General features: G+C 38.7%; 1 protein-coding gene across 29 annotated transcripts in view; it reads left to right on the forward strand.

Annotated features, from left to right (window-relative positions):
* The window catches only part of ANK3 (ankyrin 3), a 701,719-nt gene extending 678,478 nt beyond the window's left edge, over positions 1-23,241 (forward strand). For 28 of the 29 annotated variants that reach the window (XM_054521804.2, XM_054521780.2, XM_054521785.2 and 25 more), the window contains 2 exons: positions 7,038-7,125; positions 19,918-23,241. In XM_054521804.2, coding sequence (XP_054377779.1) covers positions 7,038-7,106 — 69 coding nt within the window. In that variant the 3' untranslated portion in view covers positions 7,107-7,125; positions 19,918-23,241. 29 annotated transcript variants of the gene reach the window in all.
* Positions 23,242-24,484: the final 1,243 nt, after the last annotated feature.

Here is a 24,484-nt window from a genome sequence, read left to right on the forward strand (position 1 = left end):
CTCTCAAATCAATAAGGGCTATTTCCTTTGGTCTCCTAGAATTCTAGACATGCACCAGCAAGTTCGCTATTAAGTAATTTTCTTAGAGTAAGTTATCTTTGTTTTTCAGCTTAAAATATGATTATAACATATTAACATATTTATTAAGAACTTAGGTTTAAAAGACGAAAATCCACTATAATGTTGTAGGTTTCACAAAAAGAGGGGAGTCTGTATTCTCCCCAAATGCTTCTTTTTTTTTCTGAGACGGAGTCTCGCTCTGTGGCCAGGCTGAAGTGCAGTGGTGTAATCTCGGCTCACTGCAACCTCCACCTCCCGAGTTCAAGCAATTCTCCTGCCCCAGCCTCCCAAGTAGCTGAGACTACAGGCGCATGCCACCACGCCCAGCTAATTTTTGTATTTTTAATAGAGACGGGGTTTCATCATGTTGGCCAGGATGGTCTCGATCTCTTGACCTCGTGATCTGCCCGCCTTGGCCTCCCAAAGTGCTGGGATTACAGGCGTGAGCCACTGCGCCCAGCCCCATTACTTCTTGAAGTTAACGTAATTTTAGAGAGATTGAGTGGAGTCATCAGAGAATAGGTTTTATAACTGAGGAAGGCATTGTATAAACAATAGGATCATTCACAAACGAGCTTTGAGAGATACCTTTCATATGAGATGGAAAAACCAAAGGCTAAAAAATAGTTATAATCATCATTGGAAGCTATAGGTATAACAAAAACACTTTATAAATTATTTTTCTGTTCAGATTTTGGGGGCAATTGCAAAGAGTCACACTTCTGTTGCTTTTCTCTTTACTCCATATGTTGCTATCTTTCTAATGGAAAAGAGCTCGAGGACTATAAGCTCGAGGACTATAATAGTATATGATGAATATGACATGGGAACCATCTCTTGTCAAAAACATAAAATGGGAAGGTAGTACCTAAATGGGTCATTGAGACTAAAATTACTGTGTTTCCGAGATCTCAGAACTGAAGATTGGAGATAAGTTTATTTACTCAAAATCACACAGCCAGACAGCAGCAGCTCTGGGACTAGAACCTAATCCCTAGCCCTCTAGTGAAGTGCTTTTTCCTCAATACTATACAATTGTACCTCCATATCTGGGCATTCCACATGCACAAACTCAACCAACCTTGAAAAGAAAAAACAATAAACAATAGAAGTAAGAAGCAATATAGTATAACAATTACTTACATAGCATTTACATTATATTAGGTATTATAAGTTATCTAGAAGTGATTTAAAGTATATGGGAGAATATGTGTAGCTTATATGCAAATACTACTCCATTTTATATCTGGGACTTGAGCATCTGCAGATTTTGCTATCTGCAGGGGTCCTGGAACCAATCCCTGTGGATACTAAGGAACAAATGTATTCTCTTCCAGAACAAATGAAAAAGTATTCCTTTTTGCTAGGCTAAATCAGGTATTTGGCCATTCAGATCTTTTCAGCAGCACAGAAGAAGGCAGCATTGGGCTGTCATTCCTGGGAACCATTTGATGGGGCTGGAATGCTGGGAATTTGACCTACTTCATAGATGCTGTCCAAACCTGGACTGAACCAGCATAGTTAACACTGTTTGCCATAGTAAGCCCCCTAGCACTTAGTATCCCAGTTCTGAAAACTAGTCTGTGGTTGTTCCATCCCTCCCAGAGCTAGCTCTGGCTGGGAAGTATCTCCCAGAGGAAGCAGTGTGTATGCTAAGGATTGGATTGCCAAAAGTCTGGGCAAATCTGTCTTCTTAGAATTCTATTTGTATAATAAATGAGGTGACGGTGATTTTTCTCTTTACTTTCAAAGTGGATCCATTCTTTTTCTATGAAGTTTTAACCTTTTTTTTACATTTAATGTTTTCAAACTCCTATAGAATAAGTCAACAAAATCTCCCATTTGTCATGGGACTTAAATGAACGTGCTGATAAAATTTTGATCTCTACACAATTTGATAATATCACAGTGGTTTCAAATGCTTAGAAGCAATTTATGTTACTAACCAGTCCTGAGTTTACCTTATTAGCTTAGCAAATCCAGTAACTGCAAAGGTAAAAAACTGTAAACCAACACACAACCAAACTATTGTGAAGTTTCATAAAATTCAAATAACTGAATTTTTACTATATAGTACAACTGTGTTTTTATTTCAATTTTTCAACATTTTTACTGGTTTTCTAAATAAGAGCTTACATGCATGTTTCTGCTAAATCAGGCAGTTCAAACGTATGGTAAGTTCTATCTGTTCCTTCCATTTCCCAGAGGTAACCACTCTTCGCAAGCTTCAGATTGTTTTTACATACATATACAAATACGTGTGTAAAATATGTAGGTTTCTTACTATTCATATTGCTTAGTACTTGCTTTTTGTAGAATATATCGCATCAGTCCTATTTTTGGACAATTCAAGTTTTAATGTATCCATCAAAGCAAATTGGTACATTTCATATTGTCACTCTTCCATTTTATTCAAAAATTCAAAGAGAAATAAAAGTTATAAAATGCAGTGCTTCTAGCAGGAGTCCAGAGGGAAGTACAGTTAATTTTCATTAAGGCCGTCACCAGAGCTGAAAATGTAACACCACGTGTGCTATAATTTTCCTTTATAATGGTCGGGGGGAAGGGAAGGGAGGTTGCCAGAAATGATGTTGTCAACAAGACCACGGGGACAATTTTGTTTACTTAAAAATACTAAGTGTTTTCAAGAACTTTAAAAACCTCACTGAGGCCGGGCGCGGTGGCTCAGGCCTGTAATCCCAGCACTTTGGGAGGCCGAGGCGGTGGATCACGAGGTCAGGAGATCGAGACCATCCTGGCTAACACAGTGAAACCCTGTCTCTACTAAAAAATACAAAAAATTAGCCGGGCGTGGTGGCGGGTGCATGTAGTCCCAGCTACTCAGGAGGCTGAGGCAGGAGAATGGCGTGAACCCGGGAGGCGGAGCTTGCAGTGAGCAGAGCGAGACTCCATCTCAAAAAAAAAAAAAAAAAAATTTGAGATTACTTTCTGCCATTGAAGAGAAGCCTTAGAGCTCTCTCTTAGGTAACATTTGGTCTCTAATATAGTTGACAGAATTAAAGATGGATAAATTTTTTAAAAACATATTTTACAACTCCCTGCTGTCTTTCCTATCTATTTAATCAACTCCTATCTAATCTATTCCTCCTATTCATTTTGGCTTATTATTTATAAGTAGGGTTTTTCTTTTTGTAAGGCTATTAATCTAAGTCAATGAATCGATAAGTCAGTGAATACATACTTGTATGTATTCACCATGCTTATACATATGCTTACTTCATAGTCCTTTCAGAGATTGTCCAAACAATTCAAAAATTAACTTCCACCTTTTCCCACAAAAAGATTCATTCAGTACCTGCCCATTAGGATACCATTTTAGGGATTTTCCTCGGTTCTTTAATTGTCTATCACTCAAAGAGGTATACATTTCCAAAAGTTAGCTTAAAAATATTTGTCATTCATGTTTAAGCTATAAGGAAAACTTTCATTACTTTTTATTGGCTTTTTTTGCTGTCTTTATGACTTTACTTTTAAAATAAAATTTTGGGTTTTCTCCAAACATTCGAACCACCAACCATAGAAAATACAAATAACACTGCCATTAAAAACTTGTTGCAAATTTTAGTGCATTTACACAAGACCTCTACATTTTTCCAGTTTTTCTCCCCTCTCTTCACTGTGCTGATTCAAACTTGTCATAAGCAAGATTGGTGATGCACTAAACAAGATCAAGAAACACCTTGTTTTATTTTCATTCCACCTATACCACAGTGAGGAAAAACAAGTTAAATGTCCCGCCCATTGTCATGAACTATGCACCCACAAACTGTAAGAACACAAAGTCACTTTGTAATAAGAAAAAAAAAATGAGAACAAAACTTTGTTAGCAAAACAATAGTGTTCTAGTCTTTATTCTGTTATTTTGAACCAGAACTGCCTTTCTACTGATTGTGACATATGGCAATCATAGAATGTTCTCACCATTGGCTGGCGAAATTATCAGAGCCACCATCTTTTCCATTCCAGTAACACAAAGAGTTAGAATCTCACTTTTCCAGGAAGACAGCTGTTTTTGTGATTGGCCATTTTCCCTAAAACAAAACAAAACAAAACCACATCTGTACACTGCCAAGCAGCATTATCCATTTCACCTTTCAGTAAGAAGTTTGACTGACAGATCAATAGGTCCCTGGAATACTAGTCCATCCTTAAGATCTTTATCCTTGTTCTCCCGAACTATAAGTGGCACAAATCTTAAGTTAAACACAAATGAAGGTAATGTATTGCAGATATGGTCCTACTTTTGCTGAGTAGTTTGTCTTGTTATACAATCATAGAGCTAGTGGAGAGATGCTATGGAGCCATCTAAATCCACCAAGCTGTCTATGACAGGAAAATAGGCGCCCACCCTGGAGAGTTAAGAATGTATTCTGTTTTTAAAACTCAGAGTGAGACCTTTCAGAGTTTCCGCTCTAAAATTAGATAACAAATCAGAAAGCCAGATTCTAACTCCGTGTTACTGGAATGTAAAAAATAGTGGCTCTGATAATTTTGTCAATGCCAGCCGATGGTGAGCACATTCTATGACTGCCATATGTTACAGCCAGTAGAGATGCAGCAGTTCTGGTTTAAAAATGACAGAATAAAGACTAAAACACTATTGTTTTGTTCTCATTTTTTTTATTACAAAACAACTTTGTGTTCTTATAGATTGTAGGTGCATAGATCAGAAGATATCATCTTAAATTCCCTTGGGATTGATTTTATCTATTTTTTTTGCCTATGGCAATGAAGGTACTTCAGCGTATAAACTATGTACTATATCCGACACAATTATTATCACTTATTTTAAGTGCTATGAAAGATTCAGTCTTCAAAACAAGATTCTCTCTGTACCCTCAACTTTTCTCATAATCTTTCAAAAAATGTATGTCTTATCTTTAGTGAATGAATTTTTAAATAAACCAGAGTGATAAATATCATGCCCAAACTAAGGTACTATCTTAGTTCAAGTTAGATAAAACTCAATCCACAAAAATCTCTAGAGATTTGGCAGAACTAATGAAGAAACAGTGCTTAAAGTGAGACGATCTAATCAGAGCTCTAATCCTTGGCTAAAATTTGTTTCAACATACGAAGCCTTTTGGTTTACAGTGTGTAACTGCATCCTATAATTATGTATTTTCAAATTCTTCCTTCTGGAATCTGTTGCTAATCATCCTGCTTATACGTACTTGAGGTTTAATGCTTGAATGTTGTTGACTGCTAAACAACTGTCAGTGAAGTCAGCCTTTTTCCCTTGCACTGGAGTAGCAAGTAGAATTTATAACTTATTTCTCTAAAATTCCAGAGCATGTGTGTGGTGTTTGGAGTAGTGTGGAGATTTCTCCATCTAGTATGTTGCTAATCTTTATGCCACATCCTTTAGGGAGAGGAAGCAAAAAACATTCCTGGTGAATCTGTCACAGAAGAACAATTTACCGATGAAGAAGGCAACCTCATCACCAGAAAAGTAATCATCGAGATTTCATGCTTCTCTTGGAATTTAGATTTTCTGCATTAAAAACTCTGCTACTTTTGTGCTGTAGTGTCATCTCCTGAAAGAAAAATCTCTACTTTTCACCATTACTTCCTACAGATCACCCGGAAAGTATTAAGACGAATTGTTATCCCACAAGAGAGAAAACATGATGATGTGGTAATGGAGACGGATTGCCAAAGAGAATGTAGAGGACAAAAGCTTTGTGCACTCCCTAGAAATTGCTGCTAACAAGCTGGCATCTGCAGTGTTGCAGCTTGAAGTGTTTGCTGCTTTTGACATCTTATGCATTTGATCAGGGTCAAAGAAAAATACTTTTCTTCCTAACATTCTTTGTTACATACTTTTTTTTCTTTTTACTGTCTTCGGAGTTTTCACAAAGATAAGGTCATTTATAGGGGACAGAATGTGCCAGTTTGAGGGAGAAAGAAGATAAAACCTTCACCATTCACCACTAAACCTCAGAGCAGTGCTTCAGCCCCACCCAGGGCTTGGCCTTCAGCAGAGTGTCTGTTGGGACAGGGGCGGAGAGCACTCCAAAAGCACAGGCTTTAAAAGTTAGAATGGCAAAAGGCTCAGTTCAAGATCTGCACATCGGATCCATACATTTTCTCTTTCCAATATGTTCTGCAGGGAAATCTGAATTACTCCAACTTAATCTGAGGAGGGGGTTCCCCTCTTTGGGTTTATAACAGCCCGTTTCCAAAGTGCCAGTTAAAGAATCCCTCCAGTCAACCCCTTTCTCTCAGAGAAAACATCTCTGGTTATTTTTCACTTGTTTCTCAGTTCTCTACCCTTTTCAATTTAAAAATAGAAACTTCAATAGACTATGTTTACATTAGAAAAAGTAAACTGAAAATTTATCAGAAGTACAAATCACAAAATTGAAAAGGCTTCATTTGTTTTCTGTTAAAAATTGGGTAAAAACTGAGTATTTGTGCCACAACCTTGCTCTCGGAGAACTGTATTCCTGATGCTCAGTGAAGAGAGGATTTGTTTATGCAAAATAGATGCTTCCTTGGTCTGACAGTAAGAGGAAGTTATTGGCAATTCCACTAACTTAAAAAAGTCCCTCAGATCAACAGCATTTCCATGGATTAGTACTTAACTAAGAAGTTTGAATCTCATTGCAACAGATTCTTTACAATTCTGCTGCCTTGTGAGCTGTGGTGCTGATTTCTTTTAGCTTACTATAGGAAATGGATAGCCTGCTCGTTATTTTGATTTATCACTAACCTACTGAATTACTGTCAAGTACAATTATGTTGTATTCATTTTGACAGTGCTCTCTAGCTTGCCTTGATGATGCTAAACTGTGTGGTTAAGCTAAAGATTGTATGTATTTTTGGACATGAAGTGACAAAGTGCTTTAAACTGTTTCACTTATCCTAATCCAGCCTCCAAGGATCAGAATGGGACTGCTTTATAACTGAAACTGTTTCACTGTGAAATCTTAATATGTACATTCCTTTTAAAGCAGGGAGAAGGTTTTAAGGTGAAAACGAAGAAAGAAATCCGGCATGTGGAAAAGAAGAGCCACTCGTAACAGCGAATGGTCAGTAAAGGTGAGGTGTGTTCATATCAACAGTAGGACTTAAATTCCTGTGAAACTTATAAATTTCACTAAATAAGTGATTCAGATTTTCCCCGTCCTTTCCTTTTCACTGAATTCCAGCTTTGAAAATCAAATACGAAGTTGTTCAAGTTCTGTTGATGTTTGCATATATATAGACAATGAAACTTGACTTCGGTTTCACAGTCCATTAACTTTCCCCTCACAAATTAGGCAGCAATTTAATTGTAAATTATGTTTGCAGAAGCAAATATAAATAGTGATAAGAGTAAAGGCTCACTATGAAATACAATAGCCTTATACAATCTAACAGGAAGACTATTTGGCAACAAATACTTCTTACAGTTATACTCAAGAGTTTTATTGATCCAGACTTTCACCATTTTAGCAGAACAGCATCTGAGGATATCATTTTGGTTGAAATAAAGTGAGATTCCAAGTCAAAATTAAACGACTGACATATCTATCTGGTGTTTTATAGAAACAAAAGGAAAAAATAGGAGGTTAATGGCACTGTTGTTTTTTAAGTTAAATGTTTAGTAAGTGAGCTTTGTTTACATTTGCCTGTACTTTTCTTTACAGATCACATTATTTTCCTTTTACATTGTCCTATTTATTTCTCCTTAGCTACAATTAGGCCATTTGGGGTGAAAAAGAAAGTCCTCTATAGTCAGTAAGGTGAAGCAAAATCACTTCTTTAGTTCACCACCAGTCCTCTTAGCCCCACAGGTTAAAGTAATAAGAAAGAGAAAACAGATTCTAGTTTTCATTTTCATGCATCTGCTGTTCCCTACTTGCCAGAGTACTGGTATGCAGAGTGCTAAGGGAAGGAACTGGGAAGTAATCTAGTTTCACTGCCTGTAATTTTATGTGTGAGCTAACTAAGGCCCAGATAAGTTCTCAATTCTCCCTCCCCTCAAGCCTTATCATTTGTTTATTCAGTATAACATTTACTTCATTTCTTTCTGTGAGACTTTCTCACATGACCATTTAATGGCATTGAGAAAACCACTGAGAACTGCAGAGCGTTCTGGAAAGAATGTTTACTACACATCCTCTTCCCAGTGTTTTATGCGTCTCTTCAGGCTATCCTCACAGCCAACCCTCCTGGATAAGGCCTTCATCATCCCCATTTGATAGATGAGGAAACAGGCCCAAAGTGGTTAAATAAATTGCCCAAGCTCACATAAGTAAAAAGTGGCAGAACTAGGATACAAACCCGAACAAGCTGCCTCCAGTGTCCACTTGTTTGCCAGAGACTTAACCTGGGTCGGAGGTGATGGGGAAGGTTTCCTTGAGAATGTGATGTTTGAGTTGAATTTTAAAGAATGAGTAGGAGTCAGTCATCTCTGTAAGGATTCTGGGCTGTACCTGAAAAGCAGTGGGAAACCACTAAAGGATTTTAGGCAAGAGTGAGGTATGATCCAGTTTATATGTTCTGCATCACCCGCTGTAAATGCAGGGTAGTTAATGAATTGGAAGGGGCACTGGTGGATGAACAGAAAACCTGTTCAGGGACTATTGCAGAAGCTAGCTTGGCAGTGAGGATGGCTAAATAAAAAAATATCAACACACCTTGGTTTTTATTGGATGAGAAGGATCCAAGATGAGAAAATGAAGGATGACATCAATGTAGCAGTAGCTAGAATGAACCCACTCCTATGCATGCCCTACTGCTGAACCTGGTGAAAGGCTTCTCCCTATAGCAGATCCACAAAATACTAAGCATGAGTTTGTTATCTTGAATTCGTCTATTTATGCAATTCTAAGTGAAAAATGAAACGAGAGTAGAAAAGAGTTCAGTCATCTGTAGTATGCCCCTAAAGTTTAGCAGCTTGTTCAATCATATTTGCAGGCTCCGAGTGGAAAAGAACCAAAAGGGTTACCTACACCAGCTGAGCCATTTTCTACAATGACATATTCCTAATATCTGTGAATAAATGACACCAAAAAATATGACAGCGCTATGCTTCCAGGGTCCTTTAGACTGTGTTAATTTAAAAACAGCTTGCTCACTAAATATAACGGAGGTTTTAAAATTTTAAATAATCATCCTGTAAAGAAGTTGTCAGACTCACTTGCTGCACCACTCAAAGGAGAGAGAACGTTGGGTAGATTCATATGAATGTGAAAATAACCTCAGCTAAAGCAAACAATGTGTCAGATTGAAAGAACAGTGACTTGACAAGCCTAATTTTACTTTCCAGGTAGTGTTTACCTTCTGTAAGTGAACTTAGGGAATGAGTCCAAGAATACTGCCTGGAATTCCAGGAGACTGAATGTATGTGCTCCGGAAAAATCAATTTGCAAATATACTGAGAGTTTTTATAGTCATGCTGGCTGCCTCTTTAAAAAAAAAAAAAAAAAAAAAACTAAGCAAGTAGAATGCTGCCAAAATGACTGAGTCTTAGATGGTAACATCAAAATTTGTATTTCCCATTTTAGAACCAGTTGAATTTTGAGCTATCTGAACTCTGCACCTGCTTTTCTTTAACATTGTGTCATAACCATCCTATTTTTAAAGAGAAAAGCCAATGACTTTCAAGATTTGTACATAGTATATAGTGATTTATAGTTTACAAAGTACTTTTACATTTTTGTCTTATTTAATCCTTCCAACAAGCCTTAAGGCAAGTCAGGCAATTTTGCTTGTGACCTTTTACAGATGAGGATATTAAGGCTCAGACAGGTCAAATGATATTTCTGCCTTCACACAGTTTATGATTGGTACAGCTAAGACTTGAAGTCAAGATTATTGATTCTCAGCCTAGTGTTCTATTACACTAAGCTATCTCTCTAAAATTATTTACAAAGAATAATAATCATCATCTTCTGTGAAATTATTGCTATACAGCAGGCACTAGGTAAATAATTGTATATATTACCTTAGAAAATCCCCAAAACAATGCTGTAAGGTAAATACAACTATCCCCCAACCCCTTTTTTTAAAAAATAGGGAAACTGAGGTTTAGAAAACTTAAATGATTTACTCAAGGTACTACAGCTAGGGAGCAAAAGAATAAAATTTGAACTTATCTAGAACATAGATCTTAACTACTACTTATATTAATAAATAGTATTTGATCATTAGAGACCCAAAAGCAAATTCTGAATCGAATACAAGCACAAAAGTAACCTGTCATAAATTTCTTCTTACTCTACACGGTGAAAGGACTCATAGTTTTTATTCTTTTTTCTTAAACAAAGCAAGACTTCATTTCTAAATCTCTAGATTTTTACTTCAAATACCAAAAAAGGGGGCTGATTTGTGAGGTCATGGCAAGGGAAGATCCCCAGATAAAAGGTCATTTAAGCCATGGCAAAGACTTGCATGACACATACTGTATTCTAAACCTCCTCTAGGAAAATGCTCAGGTTCTCACAGCCATGTGTAAGCCAAGAGTGGCAAGAGTGCCCATGCTTGTCAAGGCAGCCCTTTACCTGAGGCCAAAAAGTTAACCCATTTCATTTATTTCTTCAAAGAATATTTGGCCATCTGCCTAGCTTAAAGTGGAAGGACTAGATATACAATAGTGAATAAATGCTTCATGGTCCCTGTCTTTCTGGATCTCCCAGTCTGCAATGGGAAAAAGAAATGGGACAAATGTTTAAACACTGAAAATACAAAGTCCAGGATCCAATGAAAGAATGTAAGAATGTACTTAGACTTGGGGGGCTAGGGAAGGTCCCTCTGAAATCATGACATTTAAGTTAAGACCTCATCGGTGGCACCAATTATGAAAATAACGGAGAAGAAGAGGACCCCAAGCAAAGGGTACAACATGTGCAAACACCCTGAGGTGGGAAAAGGCCTAACATAGTTGAAGAAATGAAAGATCAGTGCATGATCTTTCATTTCTTCAAATATGTAAGATTGGTGTGTGATCTTTCATTTCTTCAAATATGTTAGGTGAGCTGGTGATAGGCACAACATTAAAAAAAAAAAACCACACACACACACACACACACACACACACACACACACACCATCATTCAGAGCCCTGTAGGCCAGAGGAAAGGATTTAGATTTCATTCTAAAGGGAATTTAAGTTCCTTATAGATGCTGGATGTTAGACTTTTGTCAGATACATAGTTTGCAAATATTTTCTCCCATTATGTAGGTTGTCTCTTTATTCTGTTGATAGTTTCTTTTGCTGTGTAGAAGCTCCTTAATTAGGTCCAGTTTGTCAATTTTTGCTTTTTACAAGCAAAAAACAACCCACCCCATTAACAAGTGGGCAAAGAACATGAACAGACACTTTTTGTTTCTTATTTTTGAGACAGTCTCACCTGTTGCCCAGGCTGGAGTGCAGTAGCACAATCTCGGCTCATTGCAACCTCTGCCTCCCGGGTTCAAGCGATTCTCATGCCCCAGCCTTCTGAGTAACTGGGATTACAGGCACATGCTACCATGCCCCGCTAATTTTTGTATTTTTAGTAGAGACAGGGTTTTACCATGTTGGCCAGGGTGGTCTCAAACTCCTGACCTCAAGTGATCCACTCACCTTGGCCTCCCAAAGTGCTTGAATTACGGGCGCAAGCCACTGTGCCCAGCCATGCACAGACACTTTTCAAAAGAAGACAGGCATGTGGCCAACAAGCATATGAATAAAAGGTCAGCATCACTGTTCATTAGAGAATTGCACATCAAAACCACAATGAAATACCATGTCACACCAGTCAGAATGACTATTATTAAAAACTCAAAAAATAACAGGTGCTGGCAAGGTTGTGGAGAAAAGGAAACATTTATACACTGTTGGTGGGAGTGTAAATTAGTTCAACCATTATGGAAAGTGGTGTGGCAATTCCTCAAAGAGCTAAAAACGAACTACCATTCAACCCGGCAATCCTATTACTGGGTGTATGTACCCAAAGGAATATAAATTGTTCTATCACAAAGGCACTTGCACATGTATGTTCACTGCAGCACTATTCACAATAGCAAAGACATGGAATCAACCTAAATGCCCATCAATGGTAGACTGGATAAAGAAAATGTGGTACACACACATACACCATGGAATACTATGCAGATATAAAAAAAGAGCGAGAGCATGTCCTTTGCAGGAACATAGATAGAGCTAGAGACCATTATCCTTAGCAAACTAACACAGGAACAGAAAACAAATACTGTATGTTCTCATTTAGTGGAAGCTAAATGATGATAACACATGGACACATAAAGGGAAACAACAGACACTGGGATCTACTTGAGGGTGAGAGGGGAGAGGAGAGGAAAAAGTAACTATTCGGTACTAGGCTTAGTACCTGGGTGACAAAATAATCTGTAACAAACCTGCACATGTACCCTTGAACTTAATAAAATAATTGTTTGTGTGCATGTTTAGAGGAATTCGAAGCCTCTGAAGGATTTTAAGCAAGGACCTAACTTGGTCTTTTTTCCCTCTTTAAAAAAAAAAAATAAAAGCACGGACTATCTAGAGAATGGATAGGGGGACAAGAATAAAATGAAGGTAGCCAGTTAGGAACTTATTGCTTCAGTTCAACTAAGCCATAATGGTGGCTTCAGCTGGGAAGATTGATAGCACTTGATAGATTAGCATGGTGGGTAGAGTGGAGAAGAATCATTGAGTCAAAAATGACTCCTAGATTTCTGGCATAAGCAACTAGATGATAGAGAAAGAAGCAGAAGTGGAAGAGGAATGAGTTTTAAGAAGAATGACAGGCATTCAGGCTTGGACTTGAGTTTGAAATGCTATGAGACATCCAAGTATTTATGTTACATACACAAGTCCAAAGCTCTGAGGAAAAGTTGGCGCTGTGCATATAAAAATGTGGGAATCATCACAAAATAAATGGGTATTGAACACCAGTGAATAGATGTGATTACCTAGGGAGAAAGCTGAAGTAAGCCAAGAAGGGGCTCAAAAGTTGAGTCCTCAAAGGCAACATTTCAGAGTTTAAAAAAATTTCCTCAGCCAGATGCGGTGGTTCACGCCTGTATTCCCAGCACTTTAGGAGGCCGAGGCAGGCAGATCACGAGGTCAGGAGATCTAGACCATCCTGGCTAACACGGTGAAACCCTGTCTCTACTAAAAATACAAAAAGATTAGCCGGGTGTGGTGGCGGGCACCTGTAGTCCCAGGTACTTAGGAGGCTGAGGCAGGAGAATGGCGTGAACCTGGGAGGTGGAGCTTGCAGTGAGCCGAGATCTTGCCACTGCACTCCAGCCTGGGCGACAGAGCAAGACTCCGTCTCAAAAATAAATAAATAAATAAATGCCTCTGACCTCTCTCTTCCGCAGAGCTCCAACCATGACCCTCCTTAGTAAGCACTCAATAAGTGTCAGCTATTGCTACTAGTATTAGGAGAACCAAGAACAGAACCTTGAAGAGCTTTGTATTACAGAGGCTGGTGAACTAAGAAGCAGCAGCCAGTGATGCTAGAATATAAGAAGTGAGAACAGCAGTGTCTGAAATCCTCTGCATGTGATAGTGGTTTACACTTCAGAAGTTTCTATTATTTCACATCACTTGTTTCTCATAATAGCCCTAGGAAATTAGTAAAACAGGTATTCTTGTTCCTCTTTACTAAGGAATGAACAGTGACAAAGAGACAGCAAAATCTCTAAGGCTGAGTGCAGTTAATGACAGGTCTGGATTTCCTGATTCTGATTCTCAGAAGTCAGAGCTATGGGCTGAATTGCTTCACTACAAATTCAGGACCTTGCCCTCCAGAATATTTTACCAGAATTCATATAGAGTAAATATGTTTTTATATTATATATTTTTTATTTTTCTTAAAAATATATAATATTTTTTATTTAAAGAAATAAAATTAGTGTGGCTAATTTTGTATTTTTAGTAGAGATGGGGTTTCTCCATGTTTGTCAGGCTGGTCTCAAACTCCCGACCTCAGGTAATCTGCCTGCCTCGGCCTCCCAAAGTGCTGGGATTATAGGTGTGAGCCACCACACCTGGCACTTTTTTATTTTTCTTACCCTTAAAAAATTCCTATTAACAAAAGCCTTGGCTTCAAGATAAGAGCTAGAGGCAGGTGGCTTGATTTCCAATTCTGGCTCCACTATATATTAACTGTGTAACCTTGAGCTCACTATTTAAAAGCTTTGTGGCTCTCTTTTTGGCCGGGCGCAGTGGCTCACACCTGTAATCCCAGCACTTTGGGAGGCCAAGGTGGGTGGATCAACTGAGGTCAGAAGTTAGAGACCAGCCTGGCCAACATGGTGAAACCCCACCCATTTCTACTAAAAAGACAAAAATTAGCCAGGCGTGGTGGCACCTACCTGTGGTCCCAGCTACTCAGGAGGCTGAGGCAGGAGAATCGCTTGAACCTAGGAGGCAGAGGTTGCAGCGAGCCAAGATCGTACCACTGTACTCCAGCCTGGGTGACAGAGCAAGACTCCATCTCGAAAAAACTAAATTAATTAAAAAATAAATAAATAAAAGCTTTGTGGCTCTATTTTCTTATCTATAAAATGGGAAAAATAATAGTACCTCACGATTATTAGGATTAAATTAGCTAATCCACTTTAGAACAGTTTAGAATAAATATCTTTACCTAATAAAAACAATAACAGTAATAAAATTTTATTACTGTTAGGTTTTTCTTTCACTGCTAAAACACAAATGAACAGTTTTCCAGTATTTTTTTCCAGCCCTTTGACTTAAGATACTTTTTAATCACAAGTGAACAGAAAAGAACAATCAAAAAAGCCCTATTTATTGGTATTAGTGAAAAAACAAAGCTACCTGAATTGGGAATTACTTTAAAACTGCACTGTAGTTTATCTTAGTTACATAAAGTAATTAAAATTAATGTTTAGAAAAAAATCTTAGTCCATGATTTCTGTAACTACAGAGAAGGAAAAAGAGAAAAGAAGGGAAAGGGAGAGATGGGTAGGGAGAGAAACAAAGAACTAGAGTAAAGACCTCTTTGTCCTCAGTGGGCTCAGGCTTTCCTTAAGCCATGACACAGCTAAGTCTCAAAGATGAGTAAGAGTTGAACTACAAAGGTGGATTTCATTAGGGAAAGAAGTCTGAACTTTCAAGGAGGTGGCATTTGAAACAAATTTGAAGGGTAGAAGAGGAATTAGCCATAGATGATAATCAGAGAAGGCAAGTATAGGTGGATACAAAATCATGAGCAAAGACGATGAAGTTGGAAAACAATTTGTAGTTGATACCTGGCATGTAATCTAGATCCTCAGAGTGAAGTCTGTGGACCACAGTATCAGCATGCCTAAAAGTCTGTTAGAAACACAGAATTTCAGGCTGGGCATGGTGACACGCCTGTAATCCCAGCACTTTGGGAGGTTGAGGCGGGCAGATCACCTGAGGTCAGGAGTTCAAGACCACCCTGGCCAGCATGGTGAAACCCCATCTGTACTAAAAATACAAAAAATTAGCCAGGCATGGTGGTGGGCGCCTTTAATCCCAGCTACTCAGGAAGCTGAGGCAGGGGAATCACTTGAGCCCGGGAGGTGGAGGTTGCAGTGAGCCAAGATCATGCCATTGCATTCCAGCGTGGGCGACAGAGCAAGACTCCGTCTCAAAAACAAACAAACAAACAAACAAAACAGAATTTCAGACACACTGACCTACTGAATCAGAATCTATACTCAAAGATTCCTGTGTAATGCAGATTAAACTTTGAGAAGCACTGTTCCAGAACATTTGACTGGCTCTCAAATTAACGAGTTTTTAAAAATTTTTGATGCTGGCCCCATCCCGAAAAATTCTATATAAACTAGTATGGGATGTGGCCTGGATATTGTTGTTGTTGTTTTAATCTTCCCAGGTAATTCTAATGTGCAACGAAGTTTGAGAACCACTGGAGATTGCAAAACAATTTTTCAGTGGAGGACAGTGGGAATTAAGCCTAAAAAGTTTCATTGGGCTGGACCAGAGAGCTTCAGATGCCAAACTAAAGATAGGAGACCCTTTTTAAAGCTAGGCATTAGAGTCTAAAATCCACAGGTATGTCCATTCGCCTATAAAAGACAAGTCAGTTCTGTACCAGAGCATGCTCCTGACTTGAAGATGTGATATATGCAGTACATATTTAACTGTAAAGTATCAGCCGCCATGAAAATCCAATGAATTGCTGTTTCCAAGTTTGTTTGTTTTTTTGAGACTGAGTCTCGCTATGTTGTCCAGGCTGGAGTATGATGGTGCGATTTCAGGTCACTGCAACCTCCACCTCCTGGGTTCAAGCAATTCTCCTGCCTTAGCCTCCTGAGTAGTTGGGATTATAGGTGCCTGCCACCACGCCCAGCCAATTTTTGCATTTCTAGTAGAGACTGGGTTTCACCATGTTGTCCAGGCTGGTCTTGAACTCCTGATCTCAGGTGATCCGCCCCCCTCCCCCGCCTCTGGCTTGGCCTCCCAAAGTGCTGAGATTACAGACGTGAGCCACTGTGCGTGGCCCTGTTTTCGTATATTTTAAAATGTTTCTTAAAAATACAGTGAAATGGCTAAAAGGAATGATTGGTTTTCTGATTTAGTTTCTCCCACCTTTAGGTTTGAAAGGCATACAAAACCCAAAGAAAGACAGATTCCTAAGTGCAACTGCATCTATCTCATATCCATTATCTAAACCAGAAAAGGGAGATGAGTCAAAATTCTATTTCTGAAATGTCATCTTGATGGCTTCTGCCCTCACACCTTCCCATCAGATGGCGCTGTCATCACAGTTTATACCAAGTGTCAATATTTTTATAGCAAGTACACAGTCACTTAGCCAAGGTTCTCATGCTTTTTATGCAACATTGTACTTGGTGTAAAGTCTTTTGTCCAACGAATGACCTTCCTGTACCCAGTGTGGTTGGGGCCAACAGGCTCTGATTGCATAACCAAGAAAAGAAAAAGTTGTAAGAGGAACTAACTCCCACTTAAAAAAAAATCACCCAAAACAGCCTCACTGGAATATAAGTGGGCATAATTCACAGCATTTTTTAAAATGATAGAAACATATCCAATATATCCAGAAAGATAACATTTGCTTGGATTGAGGTGAGAAGAGAAAGGCCTTGCTACTCATTACGAAATTAACCTGGGAAGTTGGGTTGGTTTTTAGGAGACATGGAGAAAAGTAGTGATGATCACACATCTACATAAATATTAAAAATTATCAAGCTAGGCCAGGCGCAGTGGCTCATGTCTGTAATCCCAGCACTTTGGGAGGCTGAGACAGGTGGATCACTTGAGGTCAGGAGTACAAGACCAGCCTGGCCAACATGGTGAAACTCCATCCCTACTAAAAATACAAAAAATTAGCCGGACGTGGTGGTACACACCTATAATCCCAGCTACTCGGGAGGCTGAGACAGGAGAATTGCTTGAACCCAGGAGGCGGAGGTTGCAGTTAGCCGTGATCATGCCATTCCATTTCAGCCTGGGCGACAGAGTGAGACTTTGTCTCAGAAAAAAAAAAAAAAAAAAAGAAGCTATGTATGTATAATAGCTGAAGTATGATATACAAATTATATATCAAGCTTCAAAAAGTCAGGGGGAGGGGTTTAGAGAAAGCAGGGAGTGAGACTGTAGTAACATTATCATGGGACCATCTAAGAAGCCTGGTGCCTAGAAGATTAGGATTAAATGATAAAAACAGGTGAGAAAATCCTGATCATCATCTTCTGATTTGCCCACCTTCTGCAAGATGATCTACCCAAGTGAGTCACTTTCCTTCTTTGGAACCTCAGCAGAGTCACAGGGGAGGGGTGTTGAAATCACATAGGAGGAATTGATACTTTCATGTTCTTGGCTCCAAGCATTAGTGACCTGGGGCATGGAGGTCAGTAGCACTTTTAGTACTAAAAAGGAAGCCAGGTCCTCTAGGGGGGCAGAGAGAGGAAGTGCTGTACCAACATGTTTCCCTAAGCCGGGTTGTCCTAGGTGACCCATCTAAAGAGGAAGATACTTGTCTGAGGTAAGTAAACATCTTCAAGGTCACTGGAAACACTCCTGGGCCCCAAGAGAAGTCGAATTCTAAAGGTTGTCCTAGATCTGCAAATATAGTCTGTTGTTTATATGGGAGTGAGCAGGGTTATTCTTAAAATTGTTCCTGCCTTACTCAGGATTTCTATAGGAGCTGTATCTTGTTCTCAGGCAGGCAGGCATGCAAGTTTGTCAGCTTTTCACACTGAACAAGGAGGAGAGACAATATATGGGAAGAACTTTGTTTTACGGAAAAGGAAAATTCATACCACAGTAGTGCACAAAAGTATGAAAACCTCTGCCAAAGAATGATTTATTTTGACACAGTAAGACTGGTTATAAAACACAGATGCTTTATGCAGGAATCCTCCAGCAAGACAAGACATTCTCAGTGGAGCCTCCACTAAAAAGCGCAAATAAAATTAATTTGTCCCATTATGACTGACATGGACAGGAAAAGTGAAAGTTCTTTGCAGTGGTAGAAGTTTGTCTTTAATTTTAATTTGGTTATGGAAAAGAAATTTCATTGTAATGAAGTAATGATGCTTTTCTTCCTTTTGAAAGATTAGTTGAATTGTTGGAGAAGTGAGAGACTTACAAAGCATTCAGAAATAGCTGAGATGCTCTATCCTGACTCATCTCTGGCCGTTTCTGCTCATGGAAGTCCCAAACTCCTTACATTTTGATGTTTAGGGAAGGCTCAGAGATTACCTCTCTCAGCCACCTTATTTCACAGATAAGACTAAGGCCCAAAGGGCTACAAATGGCTTCCCCAAGCAGCTGAATAACCAGAGCTTCAGACAGAACTAGAAGAGGGTCTTCCCAACACAGTCTAAAACTGTCACCGAACCAAACTGGGAGTTTGCCCGTGCAAAATGGAAAGTCAAACACCAAACACCGAAGCATCAGGTTTTTGCTGGAGAAAGGTGTATTGCCACTTGACTGACAAGGAGACAGGCGGTACCACTCATCTGTCTCTCCAAGCTGGGGGCTGGGTCATGTTTCAGAAGCATAGGGTAATGAGGCATGATCTGACTGGATCCTGCAATGGGGTGACACCAAGGCTGTATCTGACTGGATCCTGCCATGAGACATAAGCTTCTTAATTAGCTCCTCAGTCTGAGAACTTAGGTTCCTCCTATGTTTGCATATTTAGTTCATCTGGGCATGCTCAGATTATGTGACCTTCATCCTGGGGGTGTCCATGGCAACTCAAAAACAACTCACAACTTTGTTACATAAAAGTTGAGTGCCAGGCGCAGTGGCTTATGCCTGTAATCCCAGCACTTTGGGAGGCCGAGGTGGGCGGATCATGAGGTCAGGAGATCGAGACCATCCTGGCTAACATGGTGAAACCCCATCTCTACTAAAAATACAAAAAATTAGCTGGGCATGGTGGTGGGCACCTGTAGTCCCAGCTACTCGGGAGGCTGAGGCAGGAGAATGGTGTGAACCTGGGAGGCAGAGCTTGCAGTGAGCCAATTTCGGGCCACTGCACTCCAGCCTGGGCAACACAGCAAGACTCCATCTCAAAAAAAAAAAAAAGTTGAACCAGGTGGTCTGGTGCAATTACAAAACACAGATACAATAATAAGCAAGGCTCTCTGGAGGTCACCTAGAAAAGGTCACTGCCTTCTAAGAGCTTTCCAGTACACCTTAGGGCCTTGTCCTCTAAGGCATCTAGCAGGTAGCAGCATCATGTTAAACCACCCCATAGGGAATGGAGGGCCTCTATTCCCTAAGACTTTTCTATTGAATGGCAAGTAAGGCTTACACTAGTTGTCTTAAAAAAAAAAAAAAAAAAAAAGAAAGAAAAAAAGAAAAAGAAAGCTAAACTCACCATCTACTGTCTCTTTCCACAGGATCATAAGTTTTTACTGCCAGTATTGAGAAATTCGTGGAAGAAATGTCAGCAGGAAGTAAAAATTCACCGAGAAGTGTGTGTGTGTTCGCTGCTTCCACACATTAATGGCATGATTTTTTTTTATGCAAAAAGAAAAGAAAAGAAAACCACCCACATTTTAATTTAGCATGAGCCAATTTACAGAGCATGGAAATCACTTTCATTTCCGGATTGGCGCGTGTGCAATTAGCAATGCAGTGTATATACAAGAAGCCATGCTGTTAACAGTTTATCTCAAGTAATTTGGTGTCATTTACAAAAGGAAGAAATTCCTGCCATCAGAAGGGACAGAAGGAGATGGAATGATCAAATCACAGAGAAACACTAAAATTACTAAATCTACAACAGCTCGCCTTATTTTTCTTGGACCCAAACTGTCAGGGTATAAACACTATTTCTTTTTTAAAACATCGATAGTTTTGCTGTAAATAATAACACTGTATAAATTCTAACAGAAAAATAGAATAAAATGTTGATAAGGCACTGCCTCTTAGAACACAAACAGAATATTGCAAATGCATTTAACAAATAGGGGTCTCAAGTGACTTCACCCTAGAAGAGGAGGGAGGGATTCTGGGTGGGGGTGACTCTTCACTGATTCTTGTATATTAGCAATTATAATGTTTGTATATGCAAAACTGCTAGCTTGATTTTAAAAAAAAAACAAATCTTTAAAATCTGCTGCAAATTTAAATAATTCCCAAAATGAGGAATTCTGTAGTTCTGTGAAAAATTTTTTTCTTCAGAATACTAATATTTTGATGCATGTGTATCACCTTATTTTGATTAAATCTTTTCCAATTTTGCAAACACTACAGTATACTGCAACACAAAAGATTTTATCTGTAAACACAAAGCCCTTCATCTAATATTTGTTGCTATTGCCAATTTTTCAATGAAATGACCTAAAAACAACAAAAAAAATTACCTATACGGTAGTTGCTTTAGAGGGTGGGGGGATGCTATCTGTTAGTGCTTAAAAGGGGGTAAATGCTTGCCGCTTTAGAGGTGGATGGTGCTCATAAAAGGCCCCAGTCGGGGGTATTTAAAAAGGACTGAACAGAAATCCTTAGCTAGTAGAATGGCAGCACGCTGTAAAATTATTACTGTATTGTGTACTGGCTATAAGATGTAGACACCTTTCAGTAAGCCAATCATTTGTAACCATTCTAGCAGTGTCATTCATATTAGGTTAATAAGGCTGCTGTGTTTTAAAGGGCATTTTTATTTGGGTTTTGGTGAAATTCTTTAATTTGTTGATTATATTCACATAAAATCAGCATTCATTGACACATAGCTCTAATGACATATGTATGAAAAACCATACACTGGATGACCTAGTCGATTATTTAAGCATAAAATAAATTGTGTTAAACTCTTCACCTATCTGTGCTCTACAGTCTCCTTGTGTTTTCTGGCAAAAGGTAGTTGTCTAATCCCTTGTCATATGAGTCCTGGCCAATCCACCCCATTGGTCCTCTTTGTGCCTCTGTGGTCACTGAAGAGATAGACTCTAACATTCATATGTGCCCTGCAAGCTCCCGGCTTATAAATTCTGTGCATTTCATGGGGGAGCCAAGAATTAAAGATTAATTGACAAGTAAGCTTTGCCCACATCTGTTCAGGCCATCTCGAAAAGTGAAGAATTGGAGATACTATAGCCAGCATGTCAAAAATTTGACTGGCACTTCTAGGAACCATCAACATGCAGTTGCTTTTAGCCCACAGCCCTTTTTTTTGTTTTGTTTTATTAATTTACATTTATTGTCCGTTCTTACAAGTTGGGAGATTTCACATAATCAAGTTGCTAACTTCTCTTAAAAAGCAAGATTTGGCAGCAATGGACCTCATTCCCAGAAGGTAACAACCTGCTGGAGCCAAGTTGTCCCTGCCCCCTCCAGCCAGGTGTGGGATCTACAGGTATCACTGCCACAGCCTCATTTCTTATATTTGTACATCCTGACTATGAGTTTGCAACCCATACACTGCGTGAATCTAAATTCTACTGAGGCAGAGACCATGGCTGTTTTAACTTTTATTCTAGTTACCAGCTTAGCATATGGTAGTAGTGATAGTAGTAACTGTGATCATCATCACTAAAACTGGAGTGCTCACTACATGCTATTCTCTGTTCTAAGCACATTCCATTTACTTACTTAGTCCTTATATCTACTTTATGAATTAGGTACTGTCTTTCTTTGATGGTAATGATCCTTTTATAAAATTAAATGAGTGCTTAGAGACTTTCAGCAATGTTATATATTGCCTGTTCATTAAAGATTGTTGCCAAATGGAATGAGTTGTCCCCAGTAAGGATTCACTATCAGTGCAGAAGAAATACACGGATAATCTACTTTGCATAAAGAATGGGGCTAGGTTGCATCTGCATGGTATCCCAAATAAATAAAATGTGCCACTACCCTTGCACCAAAATTATTTTATGATGGGTAAAGTTAGACCCTTCAGAGGTTTAAAAAAAAGAAAAAAAAACTTTCCCAAAATGCCTCTCTGTAAAGCCAGGATCAGAATATAGGTGTCCTAACTTCCTATCTAAGAGTTACGAATTTCTGACTCAGTCTTTGAGAGAAGGTGTTTATCCTGAACCAGAAACTCAATGATGTATACCTGTTTAGGTATTAAATAGTTGTGTTTATGTACCCGAAAATTTGACTTTAGGTATATGTGATATGCTTTGGTTCCGATCAAGCAGGAGGTCATAAGTTTACTCAGAAGTATCCAAAATACGACATTCAAGATTTAACTTGCATATGTGTGTATATGCATATATTTATACATGTATATGTAGATTGAATGTGACATAACATTATGTATTTCTAACATAATGTTTGGCCTGCCAGCTTATAAATATGTATTTAAGCTTTTCATTGATTGACATTACTGTAAAAAATGAATTATGATGGATAAGTTCTGGATATTTGCTGTTTTTTTCATTTTATATTATTACTAAATTATTGAATTTGTTAAATTAAAATGTGCTATCACTGTATTGCCAAATTATGGCAATACACTATGCAGTATTATTTCAATACTTTTAAGAGGCATCTATTACTTCATTGAACACATAAGCAGCTAGCCTCCTTTCCTCTGTAAATAAGGACTTTTTTGGCATCCTGATGTTCCTCGCTGTTTATTTGGTATCATCCTGGAGTTCCATCAAGACTGAGGATTTTCTCCATGGCCAATAAACTATTGTCAGCATCAGCTCACGTTTGGCTGTATGACAGGGATATGTAAGAAGCCCAGAAATAAATCACAAAAATAATAAGGCGTCTTCTGAGTCTCTCTGAAGAAGCCGGTGATCCAAAAACTAACTTCTTATCTGAGTGAGTCTTAGTATTCTTGATTTGCTTGAAGAGGCTGTGACATATTACAAGGTGTGTAATTTCCCAGGCATATCACACTGCTTCTGTTTTATGAATTGATCAAATTGTCCAGAAGTAAACATTTACAAGATTGAGATTTGAACCAAACTTTTCAAGAGTTCTTTTAATAAGAGGTGGAAGGCAAGTGGTGTAATTTCTTTACATGGTTACCTGGCTAAACATGTATCAATACAAAAATTAAATAATAGAGCAGATTCTGATAGGTATCCTTAGTAACAAGCCCAAAAGCTTTCATTTCTTTAATAGAATGAAATGCAGATAGTTCAAAAATAGAGCAAAATGAAATTTACCATTGTATCTGTTGCACTTATTCATTATTAGCTACATATGATATGTGCAAGTAGGTGAACATGAAGTGAAGAATTTTTATTCTTCAGCCCCTAGTGCTTCCTGAGTTAGGGAGTAAAACGCCCTGAGGGTTGCATTTCCAACTGGACATCCTGAGACTCTTCACCAATTCCAAAAGAGTTCCATAGCAAAGTTGAGATGAACATGCTCAGAGGATTCTAAGGCGGTGAGAAGAACCACATTAGAATGCCATAGGAAGCACACCAGAGGCAATACCTGTGAGGACTTTTTTTCTAGGACCACCATGGAACTCTGATATCCCAAAAAACGTGATCTCCCTGCCTGATTTCCCCCAACATCCTCAATTACCGCTTCTCCTTTGTCGTCTAACTCAACCACTGGCATAATTCTGAGAGCTGGGATAGAATGATGGCTTGCCAGCTTTTCAAAAATGTCCTGTCACACGATGTATGTCACCAGATCTTCATACTAGATTGTACACTCCCTGGGGACAGGGACTTTGTTTTGTTCTATGCTATATCTATAGTACCTAGGATAGTGCTTGCCACCTTATGAGTGCTCAAGAAATATTTGTTGAGTGCAAGAATGAATGAGTCAGTAAACATCAGAGGGCAAGGAGCAGTAAATAGGGAATGTTACTCTATACCATTTTCTTTACAGGCTCAACCAACCTGGAAATTGAAGGAAAGCATAGCTTTTGATTCCAATGACTTCATTCACCAAGGACTAACTTGTGTCACCCACCTCCACTGGTCCATTCCAGTTGCACGACCTCCTTCTTAGCCAAAAAGTCCTTAGTAATTGGGGTATGGA

This window comes from Pongo abelii, chromosome 8 (genome assembly GCF_028885655.2).
Source record: "Pongo abelii isolate AG06213 chromosome 8, NHGRI_mPonAbe1-v2.0_pri, whole genome shotgun sequence".
Classification (NCBI taxonomy): domain Eukaryota; kingdom Metazoa; phylum Chordata; class Mammalia; order Primates; family Hominidae; genus Pongo; species Pongo abelii.